This window comes from Ammodytes marinus, assembly GCF_949987685.1.
Source record: "Ammodytes marinus genome assembly, chromosome: 2".
In the NCBI taxonomy this organism is placed as follows: domain Eukaryota; kingdom Metazoa; phylum Chordata; class Actinopteri; order Uranoscopiformes; family Ammodytidae; genus Ammodytes; species Ammodytes marinus.
Window position 1 is genome coordinate 11,696,476 of NC_137231.1, and position 17,258 is coordinate 11,713,733.

At 41.2% G+C, this 17,258-nt stretch overlaps 2 protein-coding genes across 5 annotated transcripts in view; both read right to left on the bottom strand.

Moving 5' to 3' along the window:
- The window catches only part of gapvd1 (GTPase activating protein and VPS9 domains 1), a 28,772-nt gene extending 24,025 nt beyond the window's left edge, over positions 1-4,747 (bottom strand). For all 4 annotated transcript variants that reach the window (XM_080039385.1, XM_080039384.1, XM_080039383.1 and 1 more), the window contains exon 1: positions 4,610-4,747. The gene's annotated coding sequence lies outside the window, so the exon portion shown is untranslated. The remainder of the gene's footprint in view (positions 1-4,609) is intronic.
- Positions 4,748-7,961: 3,214 nt separating this feature from the next.
- unm_hu7912 (un-named hu7912) lies at positions 7,962-14,042 on the bottom strand. The gene is made up of 2 exons (XM_080038732.1): positions 13,918-14,042; positions 7,962-11,344 (listed from the first exon to the last, which is right to left on the bottom strand). Exon 2 carries the CDS (start codon positions 11,290-11,292, stop codon positions 8,089-8,091), a length of 3,204 nt encoding a protein of 1,067 aa, XP_079894858.1. The 5' UTR covers positions 11,293-11,344; positions 13,918-14,042; the 3' UTR covers positions 7,962-8,088.
- Between the last annotated feature and the right edge of the window lie 3,216 nt (positions 14,043-17,258).

Consider the following 17,258-nt stretch of genomic DNA (forward strand, 5'->3'; position numbering starts at 1 on the left):
CACCTTGTGCATCGCTCTGATTGGTTGTAGTGCTATCCAACTGCGTGCAGTGGCATTTGAAATGCACGAGTAGGAGCCGCCCCTTGAGTTGGAAATGACTATTGATCGTGGCCAGACCCTCTATCGTTCAAGATATCAGGGTCTGGATTTCCAGGCTAACATAAAATGCTTTTAATTATCAATTAATCATTCAGTCACTTCAGTAAACATTTCAAACACTTGCCATTTTGCAGTTGCAGTTTTTTAAATGTGTTGGTTTCAAAGTCTCACTCACATCAATACAGTACTTGCGACGGCACTTGATATTTTTTATTATTTTTGACCTTTTACAGGAAGAGAAAATCAATAGCTGATTTGTGAAAATAAAAGCAACAATTTACATAGTCTGCTCATGAACATTTCTAAAAGCATAAAACATAATTACGGTAATACATGTTTCTAACTCACTATAATGTAGCTGTAAGCAGATATGCGCTTATGATGAATGGGTGTGTCAACAACTACAAGTCCTCCTGTGGGCGGGCCGCACAGAAGTGACAGGTGGTGTATAAACAGAGAAATAAATGACACAGTAGCAGAAGATATAATTGCTGAGAATAACTATATTATAGTGCGTTATAATCGTGACATCAAGTGAGCGGCGGTGAAATGAGGACTATTTTAGTTTCAAATAAAGCCCAGATTAATCTCTCAATGTAGCACCTAATTCTCAAAGAAAGATTATTCTACATGTTCATGTTGATCAACTAATCAATCCATGTACATATCTATTTAATCCTTCATTATACGCCAAGATCGCACCACAAATATAATACCATTTGACTCAGGTAATGTATATTCATTTCAAATGTACAGAAGGGAGGCTGCATTCAAACCAACCACTTGGTGGGGGCTTTAAGTTGTTGTCAAGTGATCTACAGGCTTTTTCTATATGAACAGATGTAGATAAAGGGCAGAGAGGAAAACGTAAATTTTTGTTTGGTATTTTGCTGACGAGTACGCTCGTGTTGCACTTTCACGTATACACTCATCTTCTTGGATGAGCACATTCCACATTCCTCACATATTAGGAAGGAAGTGAAAAAGCAACTAGGCCATTAAGTGGCGAGCACAGAGGTTAACTGCCATTTGTCATGGCCCCCCTGTGCCCGTCAGCTCCAACACAATGAATGCACTGCGCCAAGCTACCTGGTGAGTCAGTCGTAGAGCACTGAGGAACTCTAAAGCAGAAGAGAAACCAAACTACAGACAGTGTGTGAGGGACGGCACACGCTGCAGCCTTCTGAGCTGCATGTGAGATTGTTGTGGTTGCGGCAGGACAGCCAGTGAGTACAGGTAACATGAGTGAGTGACGACAAGACTGATCCCTCAAATCAAATCTATGTGAGCAGTAATTAAAACAAGATAGCATTAGAGACAATAGGCAGTGCAGGGACAAAACAGGGGACTTAAGTATCTAATAAAATGTTTTAAAATGGTCAAAAATTGTTTTTTGAAACACCAAGCACAAAACCCAAACAGACTACTTTGGATATTAAGAAAATGTAAGTAAATATCACAATATGACCAGAGCAGAGGAGTTGGGTACACACAGCCCTCTCCTCCCACTACATGTTCTAACATTCACACACACACACACACACCGATGGAACAAATAGCTTTTTTTAAACATTCAAAGGATTTCACTTTCTACAAAACGTATTCCTGGTTCTGAGCAAACATCCTCTTCACACTTCCCTGTGAGATCATTTGTTCACACTGCTCAGCAAGCTATAACTGTAATACTGAGTAGTACATGGGTTTGGCTTTCCCACATTTAAGGCTGGGTACTGATAGAACCCCATGTGTACACTGACTGAAATGTTTCTATTAGCACCGATTATTGAAAATTGTACAGAAACGAACGCTGGCTTTGAGTATTTGGTCAGATTCTCAGGGTTGGTGAGCCGCACAATACAGACAATGACAATATAGCCTGGTTCTACCAGACCATCGTACTTCATTTCATTTGTACAGAAGGTCTGGAATCGCTCAATTGACAAACGTTAACTCACTTGAAGGTGGTGTCTGTTGAAGTTTAAAACTATTGGATCTGCCCAGTGCCACTCTGGACCTGCCAACCAACCATGTCATGCGCCGGCTTCTGAGCCACTCCTTCTGTTCGCTGATTGGACCGGCAGAAATCTGTCCGGAGAAAACCTAAGAATATACCGCACACCCAGACTGACTACTGAAGGGAAATTAAAATTGAGCAAAAGTAGTAGGCGGGCGGTGCCAGGCTACAGACAATTTGCACAATACACTTTTCCTAAGTCCATGTTTCTACACTAAACACGGTATGATAAAAGACCGGATCATAAAGTTCTTCCATATTCCCTTGAGAAAACAGTGTTTAGGCTGGAATGCCTGAATGAACTCCACTGTTTGTTTTTGTTATCAGCTCGGATATGTAGTTAATCCCAGGGTGTATAGACGTAAAACGTCTGGTGGATTTACAGCATTTAACATTACATGTGTTTACAGTTGTCCATCAAAATTGTAAATTAAAAGGTTAGGAGTTGTAGGGTAAACTCAAGTGTCATGGAACTTAGCCACGTTTCCCACAGGTGCTGTCACTTCATCCGCTGCCTTGAGGGCAAATTCCTATCCAACTAAGATCATGGGACTTGTCAACTGGGGGAGAAGTAAACATTGAGCCTTAGTCTAGCAGGCTCTGTGAAGGACCCGTGAAGGTGGGTCGGTCGAACCTTCTCCTCCCCCCCCCCCCCCCCCCCTCCCCCCAAGACATTCAAGCTACAGTCACGTAGTGCTACAACTAACGATTATTTTGATAATCGATTAATCTGTTGATTATTTCCTCGATTAATCGATTAGTGTTTTGGCCCGTAAAATGTCAGAAAATGGTGAAAAATTTTGATACATTTTCCAAAGCCCATGTTGACTTCCTCAAATGTATTTTTATGTCCAAAACACAAAGATATTTCAGTTTACTGTCATAATAGGATTAAAGAAACCAGAAAATATTCACATTTGAGAAGCTGAAATCAGAGAATTTGGACATTTTTTATAAAAAAAATTACTTGAAACGATTAATCGATTATCAATATAGTTGATGATTATTTTAATAATCGATTATTCGATTAATTGTTGCAGCTCTACTACAGTGTTGAATGAAATGGCTTCAAGGAAATAATGAAAGAGTGAAACTTGAAGACCAATACATTTTACCCAAAATCATCAAAAGCATCATGTAAAGACCAACAGATGAAAGGAGGCAGATGGTGCACGGTAGCAATAAAGAAGATTATTAATGTAGTAATCTGTATCAACTGAAATGACCGTTGTCCAGCCAAAAATAAATAAATAAGATGAAACTATGTATGAGAAATAAATGAGCCGAGTGGATATTAGAAAGCCACTTCTTCCAATGCCAACAGTGTGGGATCTCTTGGTCATTCCACTCTAAAACCATGAAGCACACTGAGCCCATTTCCAGGCAATGTGTTGTCATCACAACAGAGGAAAAGGAAGTCCAGTTGACTCACTCAATCTGATTAAGTATAAGAGTATGATGAAGCCATAATGTAAAAGGCATGATTTTATATGTGATGTGGTATTTAACACGTAAAATATGTTGTAAGAAATGTTACGTGATCTGGCAAACCGTAAAAAATAAAAAATACTAATAAATAAAAAGTTGAAAGTTATCAATTTGATATAAAACAGAGAAAAGCAGCTTAAGCTCACATTTGACGAGTATCCACCAGCAAATGTTTAGCATTAAAGCAACTTCAGAAAATAACTAACCACATTGATTGATGTTTTGTCAACAACCAGTTATTACAGTTATAATGGACTAAATAGGGAGATCATTACATCACTTCACTTCTACAAAGCTAACGGTAATATCCAGCGTTTAAACATTTATGATATTAAATGACAGTATGCTTTTATATCCCACGCCCGTACACGCCTTAACGTTACAACAATGCTATGTCTGTATGGTTATGTTATTAAGCAGCAACTTCACACATCTCCTTCATGGGCTCATAAGCATGGTGTTGGAACATTTGACACACAAATCTGAAACATTTTAATGTGCAGCTAACGTGAAGTTGCAAGTCTTCTGCTGTCCTCTATTCTATTTGATGGCGTACTAACCATAGACTGTATAATAGACAACCGAGCTTTAGACAGGCAGAAAACAAATCAAGACTGGTTAGGTTGCATTTAGCTTTTTGAGCGCTCGCCACTTGGCTCAGATCAGACGAGCTTAGAATCATATTTAATAAACGGCGTAACGTGAACTATCATAGGTCAGCTAAGCGCTATGAAGGAAATTGACACAACCGTAGACTGCCCGGTGTTAACGTTACACTGGTACAAGTCAACACAGACTGCTGTTTGCCCTGTTGGGTGAAGGAGTGAACAGACAGTGAGCTGGTGGTCCGCTAACGTTAACCAAGTGAAACTCGGCGGACGATTGCTTGCCAGGCAGGGTAAGCTAACGATAAAGCTAGTTAGCTGCGTTAGCTTAGCCTTGGATTGCAAGCTCCTGAGAGACCAAATTTGATCGACAAAACGTGTTAACAGACATTCAGCAACTTACCGAACGTGATAAACGCTCACTGGTCGTTTGCGGTGTCTCTAAACACAGACTATCAGAAGATTTTCCGAGTCAAGGGGGTTGTTTGTTGGCGGTTAGCCGTCTCACTCTAGCTTCAGCAGGAGCGAGCAGTGCTGTCATTCGCTGTCATCACGAGGAGACATGCGCAGCACGCATGCGCGCAAGCTTGTTAAAGGGAGCTATCTATTATAATATACCAATTTAGAAACAGGCATTCTACACTACACTACATTACTTTATTGATTTAATGTTAGGGTTTGGTACAATATTGCAATACATGATACAGATGTTTAAAGTGGAAAAACTGCACACTATTACCAAATAGTTGTGGTTTTCTGATCCACAGATAGGCTATGTCCTGTCTGACTACTGGTTTTCTTAATACTAAATTATAGCCTATGTGAACCCACTGTCAGTCGAAAATTATCTGCCACTTTAAAATATTTAACTATGGTTACCCCCTCAATTCAGGTCTGTTTGCCAACTGTTGTCTTTGGGTTTAAAGTAGAATTTTGTGCACACACTTGTCAAAATAGAAAGTTGTAATTTCTGTCATCATGCTGACAGTGTTGGGTTCTTTATATTCTCTTTGAAATATCAGTCCGTAGCCTTTTTATGAGATTTTTGACTCCAAATGCTGTAACTCTGTCATAATGTTGTGTCATGCAAGTTATTTTATAATGTCTTTTTCTAACTGAAGGTTAGTTTATATTTCTTTTGTAATACCTAAATTTGGTGTGCTAATAGGCTACCACTTATCTCTCCATCCCGACCAAAACAGTATGTCTTGGTTGGAAAATAAAAGTGTAAAAAGTAGCTACTTGATATTCAGAACCGAGACAGAGCCACTCAGAGCTTACACATCTAATGAAATAAATGCTTTTGAAATTAAACAGAGCCGGGGCCGCATCCTGCAGTTTCACCATGGGAATAACAATAGCTCATCCTTCTCCCTCCAACCGAAATGCAATTTGTTATGATGCCTTATGATTTGAGAATTGTTCCTGTTTTGTTTTTGTGATGTGTGTGCCCATTATATAATATATATAATCACATACAACTGTGTGTGTGTGTGTGTGTGTGTGTGTGTGTGTGTGTGTGTGTGTGTGTGTGTGTGTGTGTGTGTGTGTGTGTGTGTGTGTGTGTGTGTGTGTGTGTGTGTGTGTGTGTGTGTGATAATTATGAACATGATTGTCGGTACAGAGCTGCTCTTAATAGGTGGGTAGATACCAAATATAGTATATAAAAATATACAAATAAAAAATGTAATTCATTCATTATTCCACTAGGTGGTGATCTAATAACATAGAAGAAACACATATAAGGAAATGTCAATCCATGAGTAAGCAAAGTCTAGCATAAACAGCATAATTTTAGTAATCTTGGTGAAAAGGAAAGGAAAAGAGGAAAAGTCCCCACATGTCTGCCAATTCAAACCTCAAAAGAGTGCTTCAACAGAAAATAAAAAGGATGGAAGAGGTGTTGAGCACACATTCAGATTTCAAGCTTAAGTGAAGCAGCAACTAATGGTTAGACAAACATCTTAATCTAAATCAGTTTACCAATGTAAATTGACATGTTGTTTATCGATGTTTTTGCAGAATTATTTCCAAAACTTGGGAGTAGTAACTTGGAGGTGGTCCACACCTCATTACCACATAGCTACATCTTAGTCTTAACTTTTTTTTTTTTACTGTGAAAGATAATGACTGTTAACAGAAATCATATGTAAATAATAAATAAATATAATATATGTAAGTATTTTCAGGGTGCCAATATATTGACATGATGTTGATCAGGAGAGGCGTGACCAAAGCATGTCATCAATGCCTTTTCTTCTTTAATTGCTATACCATCATCTGCCTCCTGTCATCCAAATTTGAACTCACATGTTTTGAATGATCTGAATTCATTTTTGATATACTGTGCATATTCCATTTGGACCCTTTAAGAGAGGCTGTTGATTCTTATGTCTTTATGTGTTTGTTTAAATAAACCTATATTTCTGTCCTATTTATGGGAACTGTCTTGTTTTCTCCACATTTTCACATCAAATGCCTAATAAGGAAGTATTCTGGAAGAGAAATGCAAAGCCACAAGGTCATTCGTTAAATTCCATTTATTATATATTTGTATATGGGTTATAAACATCACAAAATAGAAAGTCAGGGAAGGTCTTGCACAAAGATAAATATAATCAAGTAAAAGAGCAACCTTATATTAGTCGACAATTGCAATAAAAGCAGGCATATCATCACATGGGTTCTGTGCCGCAGCTTGAACATTCTCATTTTCTCATTTATTTTTTAGTGCAAACGAAGTCTTTGTAGCTTGTGGCTCCAAGGGATTGTTCAATGTTAATAATAAAATAGGATTTTATAATATATATGTTAAGGTTGCTCTTTTATTGCATATTATTTCAGAACAAACTGTGTAATTTGTTACAATGGGTCTCAAGGTCATGATGTTCAAATAATTTAATATTCAATATATATTTATTTACCTCTTACATTTCTAAGCATCAAATGGATTCTCATTAACATAATACATTGAATTAGAAGCTATTTCAATATTAAAATACCTGAATATAAATAACATGCTTTGAGCAAAATAAGTATTCATTTACAATGGTAGTCAGACATACTACGTCAAGAGCTGCAAGCCTTTAGAAACTATGCCTATACATTGCTTTGTGTCAAATGCTTTTAATTTTTTTCGACTGAAGGCCACTTTCAAACAAAGCCATTTACAGTAAACGAGAATGACATCAAGTCTCATCACAATATGAAATGATTTCCAAGTGAAACTCCTAATGAAGTGGGGAAACTAAAAAAAAATGTTTTATTGTTCCTCTCTGTCTATCAAACAATAACTAATATAGCAATCATGATAAATGTATAAAAAAAAACACGCACACAACTACAATTTACAGAAGAAATAATACTTAAATACTAATAAACAGTTATAAAATTACAACCACGGTAACATGTCATAAAATAAGTTTCTGATATAACATTTCTTCGTTAAAATATGAGACCTAGCTCAGCAAACTATTATGTTGTGGCAATGAGATGTGTACTTCATACATATAATGTGCTTCATACATTGTCGGCATAACCTGCACGGATCACACGTTAACATCTTAAACACCTTGATAACTGGGTTTGTGCCTAGTCTACATGCAGGCCATTATCTCTTCTGAGTGCAACAGGATCAAAACAAGCCAATAACAACATGGACAACCTTTAAAAGTCTGTATATGTACCATCTGTGTTTGCTTCTATTTGTGTGTGAGTGTGTGGCGACAGAGAGAAATAAGAGAAAGAGAGAGACTGAGAGAGATTGATCACATATACATATATTTCCATATCAACGTTCAATTGTATGTACCACACCATGTATTTACAATATATTTACATTTAGAGCAGCTGACATCATTATCGTTGCTATTTAGTGCTAAACTATATAATATCATCCAAGAGATGAGGGGTACCCACCCAGTCCAGTGTTCTTGGCTCAGATGCAGCCATGATCATGCACATAAACTGTTTCCCTGTTCTCTTGTCTATTGGGTAAACTGTCGTTGGAGTGAACCTTTTGTTGCTCTCCACAAACTCACACAGCTGGTTATAGATTTTGGGGTACTCGTGGCGGAGGAAGACACCCCTGGTCCTGAGCTCACGCTGGATATTGACAAAGCACACCTCTCTGGCTTTCCTCCCCTCCTCCCCCTCCCTGTCAATGTCAGGTGTGCCGGGAGGTGGAGTGAGGATGAGAGTTTCCATTTCACTGTCCTTCTTGAGCACCTTTTTGTCCGGGCTTGAAGAGGCCAAGGACACCTTTGCATATTTTCGAACTGTTGGCGCTGGGACCCTCGGTGAAGGTCTGTTAGGCACTAGTTCCCCAACAGCAACGGATACATTCAGAAGGAAACATTCATTGGGGTCATACTCATTACCTGCCAGCTGCAGTTCCCTGCAGTATTCCCCCAGGTTGTCCTTGAAGCCATCTAGCTCTCTGAGCGATAAGTATGTGGGAGACATGAGGAGGCTCTCGAGGCCAACTTGCAGGAAGTTGTCAGCTGTCTCTGGATTAGCAAAACCCAGAAAGAGAATGCCTCTCCCTCTCGAGAGGTATCCAGCTTTAGCAATGCGAGAGAATGCTTTGTGGATCTCTGAATTCTCTCTGCAGAACTTCAGGCTATGTCGACACACACTGCTGACACGACCGTACAGACAGGTCTCCTTATGGGTCTCCCAGGCATCCCTCCGACAATTTCGTGAGCAGTAAAAGGTGTAGCAACTGTGACATGATTTGAAATACAAGCAGGCGTTGAACATACTCTCAATCCGGTTGCACTTCTTGTTAGCACACGTCATAGTGTCATCTTCATCTGTGCTGTGGTCTGGAGAACATTCTTCGGCACTCCTTTGTAAAGCATCACATCCGCTATCAGGGTCTTTGATTGTGTCAGGGCTAGATTTTGAGGACTGGAGCTGTGTGCTCAAACAACCTAAGTTTTCAAGTCCCAAAGATCCTCTGTCTTTGTCATTGTCTTCAGTTATTAGTTGTTTTAGCTGGTCTATGAGGTCTACACTAGACTTTCTGCTAGTTGGTGGTTTGTAATCAACGACCAAATCAGCCAGGAGTTGGTCCAGTTGCTCTAGACTCTGCTGAAGGGAGAAGTTGTTGTGTTTCCTGTCTTTGGTGATGTCCACTGTGTCTGCTGGCTGCTTCTGAGGCATTCCTCTGGGAGATGGTGTCTTGTCACCGTCCATGATATCCCAACTGACAGAGTGCACATCGCGCCGCTTGCTGTTGCCTGCATTTATGTCATTGTCTGTTATGGTGATCTCTGGAGTAACATACCAGTTCCCACTCCTGGTATTTCTCCACGGATTGCTTGATCCCCTCTCTAAAGAGGTTTCAGAGAGCGAAAGGGCAGCATAGCGCCTTGGTGAACTTGAAAGGTTAAGTATAACAGGTTGAGACGTAACATCAGAGGATGCTCCATGCCTTGCTTGGTTAAACAAGTTCTCATAACTCCGTCCACGAGGCACTGATTGCTCTCTGTCCTGCTGTGCATACAGAATATTGTCCCAAGACTTGGAGTGGTTTTTGACCTCGGCTCCTAGTCTGCTTGTTTCCCCACAGCTGTTAGGAAACCACGGGGGTACACAAGGGTCTTGCCTTACTCTTGGTGGTGTGTGCTGAGAGGACTGGTTAGAGTAACCAGATATACTTGAGCGATACCAGTCATCTGAAAAGGCCTGGGACATACGAGGGGGTCGACGACCCTCTGTATGATATGGCCTTGATTGAATGTACTGCTCCTCAGGAGAAATGTATGGTTTGGAATAAACAAACCTTGAGCCACTTGTTTGGTATGGATTGAAACGGTTTTCGTCTCCGTAGAAAGGTCTGGACAGTGGAGTCTGAGAAAAGTATGACCCAGCCTCACTTGTGGAGTAAGGCCTACTGTACACAGAGTGAGCCGGATCTCTGTTGGAAAGGTTGTCAGTGTAGTAAGATCTGACAGGAAGGGTGTGCACCCATCGAGTCCTTGGATCGTACTGACTAGTTATTGTACTACCGTGGCTGGTTAGACTGGAGCGATCGCCCTGATAGTATGCTCTAGAATAGGGATGGACTGGATACCGAACAGGGTCCTCCGTATAGAAAAACTTGGTGGGTATGTTAGGATTTGAGTAAGCTCTTTGTTCCTGACTTAGATATGGTGTTGTTGGTGACTGCATTCTGTGCATGTCTAGATGCTGGTAAGAGATTGGAGACACGCTGGTGGTATAGTGGTACCCTTGTCTAAAGTCTCCACTGTAGCATTCGCTCGGAGTGGGCGTTGGTGAGGAGACAGTCTGTCTTGGTACATACAAACCTCTACTGCTACTGGCCTGGGAGTATCTCTGCCAAAGATGATCAGGCCGTACATTGGGTACCTGCCTAGATGTGTGCTGCAGTACAGCAGCATCTGGCTTAATGTCCACACGGCACCTGACATGAGGGGTTACGGCTGGTTTATTCCGTTTATCCTCGTCAAAACAGTCTGAGACATAGAGTGGGGTGTGAGGCTGCAATTTGATGGGATGCACATCATTTAAAAAAGCCTTGTTTGAGGGGTAGGATTCTCGATACGTTTCAGAAGTCCTCAGAGTGTCTGACACAGCATCCCTCCCCTTCCTGGCTCCTGGAGGTGACACTGAGATGGGCACAGGCGTGAGAGTGGCCTTAACTCTTGGAGCGCTTTTAGATCTTGTCCTCTTTTTAGAATCTGCCCATGTAAAATGGCTGTTTTTTTCATGGGCGGTATGCTGCTGGTACTGCCTGGTGTTGAACAGATCAGGAGAGGAAAAGCGAAGGTGCCCCGTTTGGTCTAGTCCATTCCACATTAGATCTTTGTTTAATGTCTGAAGATCAGTTCTCTTGTTAGGGTACTGCATTGAGGAAGAGAAGGACTGTGGGTTATCCAGTGACTCAATGAAGTCAAAGCTACGGCAGTGTCTTTTGTTGATGATTTCTGGTTTGTCAATCATTTTCAAGTCACATTGCCGGGAGGAGTGGAGAGAAACAGAGCGGTCAGCAAGGGGATTTAGAGTAAAGTCCCGATATAGAGTTGATGCCAGTATATCAGGGGGATGCGTACGTGTCATCTTAAAGGAACTGCAATGCTCTCCAATCAGTGTGATTCAAGATCAACACAGCCTGTGGGAAGAAAGAGATACATGAAAACAAAAACACTTCCATTCCATTTAAATGTAAAGATGTGAGGTAAATGTGCTACTAAAAAGAGGCAGATAACAAGGGTAGTTTCACTTTATATCTGATGAGCCATAGTTATTCATTTACCAAAGAAGTTCATTTTATGGCGAGAGACACAATACAATGCTCTGTCTCAGCAACATGACAACCAGTCATTATTATAAAACTGAGCTATTGAGTTACTGTATCATAATTTAAGAGGTAGTTTCTAATCAAACCACTAAAACTGATCTTTAAATAGAGAAACTCATGCTTAAATAAGTCTTTGACTTTGTCCTGCACTGCTAACTATTAGGGTTATTGTTAAAGGAGAATTTAAAAAAAAAACGTGTGTGTGACATTCTACCACAATTAATTTGAATTGTACTGTTATCTAAATTTGAAAAATCTGTGCTGTTAAGGATTCAATCATTTGAATTTGTCACATCTTGTAAATAAACAATATACAGACAACTGCTATAAATCTCTGATTGAAGAACATCCAGTGACTTTTTAAGGCCTTCAAATATTATCATGGACAAAACGCTTTCATTTCAACAATGGATTTATGTGTCACACACACATGGGCTTTCTTGTTGGCACCCACTCACGAGCTAACCCTGAGTTACCATCTGTTCTTCGTGGAGAGAGAGGACTGACCAACCATCTCCCTGTCATGTCTCCACAGCACACCTAAATATCACGTCTGTGCACACACAATCAAACCTCGACAGACCAACCAATACTGTTTTTCACTGCTTTGCTTGACTCCTTTGAATTGTATGTTCATATGCATATTTAGCTGATTTATTAAAAAAAATACAGTGCAACTGCAGTTGGACACAAACAATGATTATTTATTTCATTTAAAAAAAATTTGGTTTGGCATGAATGGCTATCTGTGTGGAAAAAAAACATGTGAATAACAGATCAGATGACTTCGTTTTTAGCAAGAAGATGGATAACCTAAATTTAGAATTTTCCTGGTAACAGAATGTGTTAAGGTTGAATGAATAGGCTTACTTCAAGGCACACGTTTGATGTGCTATGCACACTCGTATAACAGTGTAGTGAGGGATTCGATTGTATTGAGGAGCAATTTTGACAATTTTTTCAAATCCTTCGGAAATGTAACTTTTTCCAAAAGTCTGCTGTTCTTAAAAATATAGCTTACTATTAACGCTGCTACACTAGTATCTTATTGATGGCAAAATGTCATTATAAAACAAATACAATCTGAGTCAAATTCTGTGTCTCTGATTTTCACGCTATACGACACTAAATAGGAAAAAAGTCACCTAAAGCAATCTAAGTTTTAATCTTGTTCTCCCAGGTTTAGATTAATAATGGTCAGCAAGATTACATGGCCCTTGATAAAGCTTCACTTTATTATATAGTATAAAAATAGCACTGTTAAGGTGTAGAATGTAAATGGTGAGTATAGCACTACAATATCTCAAACAGCTACCCAGCTTTAATACATTAATAGCCTATAGCTCCCATTATTTATGGGTTTGCTAGGATACTGTAAAGAATTGCCCTGCAAAGCTACTAAACAAGTCCCAATAGGAATGCCGCAGTATATAAATGCCACAATAGATTAATAAAACATCCGAATGAATTATGCAGGTCTACAACAGGTCACTATTGACATCTCTACTGACCCCACAGATACACCTTGAAGTCCAACATTACAAGTCTCTTCCTGCAGAAGGGTTTAATTGCACTTTCTAGGGTTAAGGATAATACAAAATTAGCAGATGTGTTATTTAAATGAGAGGACAGGAGGCTGCATTCCCTCCTCTTCTCGTCTTCATGGTCTGAGAATGTTCTTCAATAGAGAGAGACTACACTTTCTAGCACAAGTATAAAACCACATGCCATGTACTGTCTCCATGGCTACAGCACACAGCCAAGGAACCATGAAACACTCCTGGAGTTGCACACTGAGGGCACAATTTCCCTGGACTCATAGGCCTACTCAATGTGGGTTTATTTTAATGTTCCCTGGGTGGGCAAACCACACCAGTGAATTACAGTGTGACTCTATTGACATTATCAAATTATAAGAACATATTCATAGGGGAAAGGCTTGTGAATAGACTACACTATTTGTGTTGTAGCATTAGGTTCTGGTTCTGTATGCGGCCTAATATTAATTGGGCTCATATCCAGTTGTTTGAAGGCTATAGGCTATTCTAGGCTATATTGTAAGGTTTTCCAGACAATAACAAAGGTGATGCAGATTAGCCCGAAACCCTCCCATGGGGCCACACCGAGTCGCATTCAGCCTTGAAGCGTTACCAAATACTTGCTGCCTGTTACGCACTTGGGCACCCCATTTATTTTGGTGCTGCGGCACGGACGGCCCTCCACCCGTAGGGGCTGACCTAATGCCTTTGAGCTCGGAATAACATCATGTGTGGAGATCGAAAGAAAAAAATGCAGCGGGTTCAAACTAGGACAGATCAGAACGGGAGAATGAGTTGGGCTAAGTTGGTGATGTGGGATTTCGGAGAGTGAATGCGGGGCCTTACCGTCTCGCCACTAGTGAGTTGATCGGATGCGGTGGACATGGTGAAGCGACAGCCAGTTCTCCTTGAGGGGGCAGCTTCATTCCTTCCGCACCTGCCGAGAGCCTCCCGGAGCACATCCGTCCTTCTTGCTACCTTACATGTTGTCTGCTTTCCCCCCGCGATGCTCTCACACTCGCGTATGTCTTTGACTGTGAGTGTGTTTGTGTGTGATGGAGAGCAAGGAGGAGGTGTGTCTGAGAGCCTGCGCTTGTGCGCGTGCCTCCGGGGGCGTGGTTGTGCGTGTTTTGATGAGGAGGGGGTGGGTGTTCAATCTCGGAGCAGCAATGCGGTCTCTCCGTTTATCTCTGAATACGGAGTCCTGAAAACAGATACCGGTAGCCTACTGCATGGGCATTTCCGGGGGAACTGCTGCTTGTTTGCTCAGCCAACAGTGGAAGGTGCTTTGTAATCAGATTTCTTCATCACGAGGCAAAGCCATTCTGACATGTACATTTTTAGAAACTTTGCAGACAGACTACAAACTGCCTGCACAATTGGGCCTCTCCTAAACTCGACTTGTCACTTCCCGGTCTTCCATCTGCACACACATGATAGCCTACATAAAGTAGACATTGATTCTTTATTGTGATAAAAGAAGATGAATGGCTGCAACCAAGGATTGTTTGTATTGCTTGATTAATAGCTTTTTTTTTTAAATGTCTGAAAATTGCAACAACAACAAAAGTAAAGAAAATGCCTGATATAGTTTCCTATAGTCGAAGGAGATATCTTTAAATGCCATGTTTTATTCTTCCAGGGGCCCAAAAAACTCTAGGACATTCATATGGCATGTCTGTCAAACCACAACATCAAATTGTTACAGTTAAAGCTTAATCTTGCATAATTTTGCCTGAAGAATAACTACTCATGATCGAATGTCCATTGACCGATTAATCGACTAATCATTTTAGCTCTATGGCATGATGGACTGCTGCAGTCACCTGAATAAATATACCCCATGGAAATCCTCCTTGAAACGACAAATGCTTGTGACTCAACAACAAAATATTCTTGCTCGCTTGCTTCCAAGTCGTCTTAGAAAATCTGTTGCATTCTGCGTTGCCTATAGCCTGCGTCGTGCCACCCACATCTGCCCCCTGAGTCTCACCTCGCCACCTCCTTTCTGCATTGTCTGAATTGATGATGGGGACAGCTGGTTGTGAGCCCTAGCCCCGCAGCATGTGACTGCTGCTGCAAAAATCGCTTACTGAAGCACTCTCACCGCAGATAGAAATCACTCCAGGCCAAGTGTGCTGATGGGGCTGAAGATCGCAATGATACTTAGCTTTGACAGAGCTCAGTTTGTTACAGGGGAGGCGGCGTTGTGCTCGCATGTGTGCACAGCAGATAATCACCACCCTCTTTATACTTTTCCCTGCCTGCATCCTGGTTTCAAAACGCCATATAGCTAACCGAGAGACTCCATCTGTGACATAGCACGTGTATGAGATATGATTCAGAATGACAAGCACTGTGGAGCTCACATTGTGCGGCCTCCAGCATCCCTGAGAGAGTGGGTTCTATCTGGGCACGTGTGACTCACCCTCTCTCCAGCACAGCGCACTGGCATCAGCTCGTGTCAGCTGTTGGTTAGCAGGCATAAGTGTCTGTCAGCTGCCTGCTCACAGGTGTCTTAGGCAACTTGTATAGGCTCTGTGGAGAGGAAATCAATGGATATCTGTTGATCAGAGAGCCCCCTCTGAAGGCGATCAATCAGACTTATACCAAAAGTAAGAACACTAAAGCATGGACGCTGCCTTGCTCAAACAAGCCTCCATGTGTGCTGCTCTGACATGGCCTATCTGCCATAATAAGCCATAAGGAAGAATCTGAACATTCTGCTTCGTTGCTACACTCTTTCCCCCGCTCACCCTGCCTGGCACATTAAACAACCTTCAGTTCTCCAGCTGTCTGCCAATTAACTCCATGTAAGATAAAGCGACTGCCTTTGAACTTGCTTTCGGATTCCTGTGTTCTCATTTGGAGGGGAATTACATAAGAGATGCAAACACACATGCCAGCCAGGCCCAGTTTGCTTCCAAAGTCCATTCCCCAAAATAGGCAGTGCAGTGTGGAAAGGCTAATACGAAGCAGCGCTCGGGCTTCTTCAGTTGGACGGTAATGATATGTCAGAGGAAACAAGGGAAACACATTAGACGGAGACATTGGGGCAAACACATTTTCCCTGGAGGGATGCTGTCTACGGTCCCAGTAGTGGTGAATATTTCACACAGCCAGATAAGACCTTTTAGGTAGACATATGCTTGGACGTGGGTGGTTCCTAGAGCACACTTTAATGATCTGTATGAAATGTGTATATATTTGGATTCAGTGGAGGGGAGTGAAATGCAGCAGCAATGGCGAATCTGAAGACTCTTGTGGGAGATGCACCCAGTCTTCCCTTAATTCCCAATTGAGCCCCCGGTCCGTAACTCCATAAATCCTCATCAAATTAAACCACTGAATCCTCTCATTACAACTTTTTCCTGCCCCAGATATAAATTACAGTTGTGGCAGTCCATAGAGGGTGCACAGCGCTCAGACTGTGTCATTTTAGGAAGATTTAGATGCTTTTTTTGCCATGTTGGCATTAGCTTTCATTCCTGGTGGATAAGACAAGATTACATTCGGCATTGGATGCATGTGTGTTGTAAAGGGAGGCAAATGTTTTTTTGCAGAAGAAAAAGTGATTTTGTGATCACACCCTGAAGAAACCTTGACCCTATGGGGTGCTCTGCTTCGTGATGCTTGAAACAAAGAATACACTAGAATCTGAACCATTTGAGTTTATCTTTCTTGTGTTTTGGATGAGCAAACTGTGTTTACTTTGGCTGCAAACACACACACAGACACACACAAAAAGAACATTCCAATCCAAGCCAAGCAACACTCATAAACAAATTCATGTGCGAAGCCAAACCATTTGGGAGAGGTATCCATGGTAACTCGCACTGAGCAGGAGCAAAAGAGACTGAACTGATTTCAGAGGGAATGAAGTAAAGTGCTGATGGGAGTCTTCCATGGAGACCATAAAAAAAATCTACGTCATGTCAGAGATAAAACGGAGGAGAGGTGAAAATTGCTTGTAAACTCTTCAGCAATCTGCAAATGCACCGTGGCGTGCGGGTAGTGGATTGAGCAGTGTGCAGCCTCATCGACTGTACGTTAAGTTGAAAAACATGCAGTGTGGACGTTTCTCATCATGTCCCAGATTATCTCCAACAGAGGTTTACAATTGAGAGTTAACATAAGGTTTGCCATAAGGAGACCCCCCCTCTGGCAGCCTCTTAGGAGAAAATAAG

What these genes read in the sequence shown, in the direction of transcription:
- unm_hu7912 (XM_080038732.1), bottom strand. Translation starts at nt 11,292, where the DNA reads ATGACACGTACGCATCCCCCTGATATACTGGCATCAACTCTATATCGG.